Source organism: Limulus polyphemus, unplaced genomic scaffold (genome assembly GCF_000517525.1).
Source record: "Limulus polyphemus unplaced genomic scaffold, Limulus_polyphemus-2.1.2 Scaffold69, whole genome shotgun sequence".
NCBI lineage: Eukaryota > Metazoa > Arthropoda > Merostomata > Xiphosura > Limulidae > Limulus > Limulus polyphemus.
The window spans coordinates 74,079-78,553 of record NW_013665679.1 but is presented as its reverse complement, the minus strand read 5'-3'; the positions used below and the strand labels follow the sequence as shown (position 1 = coordinate 78,553).

The 4,475-nt window shown below is 32.7% G+C and overlaps 1 protein-coding gene across 3 annotated transcripts in view; it reads left to right on the top strand.

The window, feature by feature from the left end:
- Positions 1-4,475, top strand: part of LOC106465580 (SHC-transforming protein 1-like) — a 68,833-nt gene that overhangs the window by 45,675 nt on the left and 18,683 nt on the right. For 2 of the 3 annotated variants that reach the window (XM_022393898.1, XM_022393901.1), the window contains 2 exons: positions 1,490-1,664; positions 2,650-2,784. In XM_022393898.1, the coding sequence (XP_022249606.1) occupies positions 1,490-1,664; positions 2,650-2,784 (310 nt within the window). The remainder of the gene's footprint in view (positions 1-1,489; positions 1,665-2,649; positions 2,785-4,475) is intronic. The other variant, XM_022393905.1, reaches the window with a different exon arrangement.

Below are 4,475 nucleotides of genomic sequence, written 5' to 3'. Positions count from 1 at the left end.
AGCAGCTGTAATCTCTCTTCTTGTTTATTTTGCTGTTCGAGCTGCCATTGTTGTAGGTTTTCTTGTAACTGCTGTTGTCTTTCTTCTTGTTTCTTTTCTCTTCCCTCCAACAGCAGCTGTAATCTCTCTTCTTGTTTATTTTGCTGTTCGAGCTGCCATTGTTGTAGGTTTTCTTGTAACTGCTGTTGTCTTTCTTCTTGTTTCTTTTCTTTTTCCTCCAACCACTGCTGTAATTTCTCTTCTCGTTCTTCTTGTGTCTTTTCTTGTTTATTTTCTCGTTCTTCTTGTTTCTTTTGCTGCTCTTGTATTGCTGCCATCAAGTCTGCTAAGCAAACGAGAGGCGGAAAATCAAACTACACCATTTTTTTTATCATCCCACTTCTGACACCAATTTGTTATGCCTCCAGTCGTTAGTTGATTTCCCGTAACTTCGTTCCGACGAAACTTTAGCGACGCAAGTCCTTACTTAATAAAACTGATTTATTCTTTTTGAATACAACTTTACCGATACACTTATTTTCAACAGTTGCGCTATAACAAAGAACGTGCTCAACTTCAACAATACTATCTGACTGCAGTTCAATTACTTACTACCTACAGACACACATTGTCCCATCACGTTGTGAGCGTCATATATATATACCAGACTAACATATATCTAGTAAATGCTAGGGCATTCACGAAGGAACGGGATAGTTCTAGAAACGGGTGGCGTGACAGTAGTCACGTGACCTCGCTGACGCAACAATACTTTTAAACCAGAAATAATGAGAACAGTCTATATTGCATCATTAGAAATACCAATTTATTAGCTTTATATATTTACCAAAAAAAAACACAGAAAATTGTGTAACTCAAAATATACATTATGACCTCTTACTACTGGATGACTGTGGCAAAAGGAACTCCATTTTATGGTCAACGACCAACCTTGTATGTAAAGTAATGCCTCCACTATGCTTAAATATGTGAGTTATTGAGATGTTGCACATCATAGATTTGGGATTTGGTCTTTGTAGATTTGTTGTTTAGTTTTGACTATATTTTTAGTTAAAATATTATTTGAGTGAGTAATTTAGTAACTTTAGAGTGATAAAAATCTCTTTTGATAGGAGGTATAGCTATGATAGTGGCCTTATATTTTAAAATAGTTGTTGTTTGGAAATAAGGGTAAAACTTGAAATTGGGGTTTTCTATTTATCATGATTAAGTTCTGTATATACATTTATTTAGCTGTATTAGATAGAAACTCTAGGTAAAATGTGCTATTTAACTTTTTAATTAAGTGAAAAAATTCCCTTTAAGTAGAAATGATTCAGTATTAGAGATGAGCTCTAAAAAAAAACAATAATACATCTTTTGAAAGTTTTCTACATAACCTACAAAAATTTTGCACCAGTCAGATTATTTTAATATTATCATTAACAAACTGGCTGAATTAACCAAAGTTAAAGATGCATTTTGTCAATGTATTTATTTCTGTTCACAGGAAATACATTGTACAACAGTTAAGCAATCATTGTCATCCTTTGCTTCAAAATCTTCAGCAAGCAATTCAACTCAAGCTATGGTGTTAAAACAGAAAGGGAGCACTTTATTGGATAAAGTGATAGATTTGGATCATGAAGGAGTTCCCACTAATCATCTAAAACAACCTGAGCCAGGTAAGGATAATAAAATTCTCTGCAAGTTATTTTAGCCAAGGTAAAAGATGCATTATATTGGTAGTTTTGTTGCTGTTCACAGGATAGTCAATCAATAACTGAACAAATATCCTCAGCTTTGTGGCTGTTCACAGGATAGTCAAACAATAACTGAACAAATATCCTCAGCCTTGTTGCTGTTCACAGAATAGTCAAACAGTAACTGAACAAATATCCTCAGCTTTGTTGCTGTTCACAGGATAGTCAAACAATAACCAAACAAATATCCTCAGCTTCAAAATCTACAGCTAGTCGGTCCACACAAGCTGCATTATTAAAAATAGAAATTAAGTGCTGCATAAGATAATCTGAAGTAATTTTTTCCCAAACATTAATAAATTGAAATTTTATCTACAAAATAAGTAAAGCGTGAAATGTTTGATAATCCTTTGGCAGGGGTTTTCCTAGTGTGCTGTTGATCACAGATTTTGCACCTGTAAAAATATTTGTGCAATTGAAAATTCACCTAGATAAGTAAGTTGAAGTGCATAAATGTTAAAAAAACATATTTAAGATTATAAAATTTCATTCCATAGTTGATAAATAAATGTGGTTACTAGAATATTCTTAATTTTTTTATCATTTGTTGGTAGGCATGTGTATATGAGGTACAATAAGGCATCATGTATTAAAAAATGATGAAGATAAAATATAATTATGCAACTGAAAAAAACCTTAGGAAAAGCTCTGTCTTTTAGAATAATCTGAGGCAAAGTAAACATCAGTTGAATGGATTGTTTTTAAGGAAAAGTTATGGTATGAAGAGTGTTTTAGTCTTAGGACTGAATTCAGTTTGTTTCACAATGAATATCTAAGTTCTGATATTGTTTATTTAAAGTTCACTGACAAAGATACTGAAATGAGGAAAATAAAGAAAGGTAAATAAAAGTGTTTGTCTTTTCAAAATATGATTATAATGTTTGTTCTTTTTATTTTTATTTATTAGAATATGTGAATACCACAAAAAGTTCAGATAATAAAGATACAGGTGACTTAGCTTTGGTTTGTATCAGTCAGCCATCAACTTCACTTTCACCCTTGCTTCAAGAACCTCCTGTGTCCAAAGCTCCCTTTGACATGCGTAAGTTTTACATATAAACAACATAAAGAGTGCAGCTACAATGTAATAAAACTTGAAAATACAAGGGAAAGAGAGATATGGAATTAAACCTTTCATGATTGGATCATGCAATTTGCAGAAATCAAGTTGTGAATTTCACTTGTACAACAATACACGTGATAACTCTGAGATTTCTTAATGTATCCTCTTGAAAACTGGTTAAGATTTCATTAAAGATCATAAGTATCTTGTACACAAATAATGGCAGTTTTATAATTAAGTTTTCTACTAAAAATATGTTATTTTTCTATTGTATTTACTTGCATTCAAACTATTAACAAATTGAGTGCAAAGTGATTTACATTTTAAGTATAAAAATACTATTCTTCATATTTTATTTGCATAATCTCTAGAACCTCCTGAAAGGATATCAAAAGTTTTTAAGGAAAATTTTTGTATTTTATTTTCCATTTTCTCTACATATCACTAACTCTAACTATTATCATCAATGTATAATGCAACGAAATAATTAAAACTAGGAAATAGAAAAAACATACCTTTTAATTTTTTGTAGAATATCTTTAAAGAGTTTCCTTCTGTTAAATTTGTAATTTCATTTCTTTTCCTTTTCACATGCAGTTAATTTTTAATGTTTTTTTTCCTTTTTTGCTTTGTACACCTTACTATTCATCTTGACACAAGTCAGTGATGCTCTTGAGACATATTATAGTTTCTGTGGGAGACATGTGCAACCCTTCAGTAAAATTTTCATTTGGCACGTAATATCGTAAGCCTCGAGAATGAATGCAAAGTATGATGTATATTTAAAAAATGTTTAAACATTTTAATTATGAATTCTAAAACATAACTAATACACAGTTAACTAAAATGTAATAGTAAGACCTAAATACAGTTTAAACTGTATCTCTCTATAACATATTTAAGTAAGAAACAACTGTTACGACAGTGGGGGTCATGTGACGAGTATTCTAGAAGATTCGCTAGTGTGTTACGACAGCGGGGTCACGTGACGAATATTCTAGAAGATTCGCTAGTGTGTTGCGATAGCGTTTCGTCAAGTGACGCTGGTAGCACGTGTTGGGAGTCTTAGAAGTTTCTAGAACAGGCAGTATTATTGTATATAAGTGCGCTAGACAGTGAGAGAGACAGACGGAGTCGAAGCAATAGTGGAGACAAAGACAGAGACGTAGCGGAGACAAAGCAGGCAGAGAGAAAGAAAGACAGTGGTTACAGTCGGTGGGAACTGAGGATAGCAGACACAGAGAACGGAACTATAGTTTGCGGGGACGGACGATTAAGTCTAAGCGCGATAGAAAGTGAGTGAATTGTTGTGAAGTATAGTGTGTGTAACTGTGAAAATTAAGTACATTACAAAGTTGTATTGAGGAAGAATAAACAAGTTTTATAAAGAAAGGACTTGTACCTTGTAAGAATTAACAAGCAAACATACAGAGACGTAACAAATTGGTGTCAGAAGTGGGATGAAAAAAAAAGGAAACGAGAGGCGGAAAATCGAACTACAGCTTAGCAGACTTGATGGCAGCAATACAAGAGCAGCAAAAGAAACAAGAAGAACGAGAAAATGAAAAAGAAAAGAAACAAGAAGAAAGATTACAGCAGTGGCAAGAAAACCTACAACAATTGCAGCTCGAACAGCAAAATAAACAAGAGAGATTACAGCAGTTGTTGGA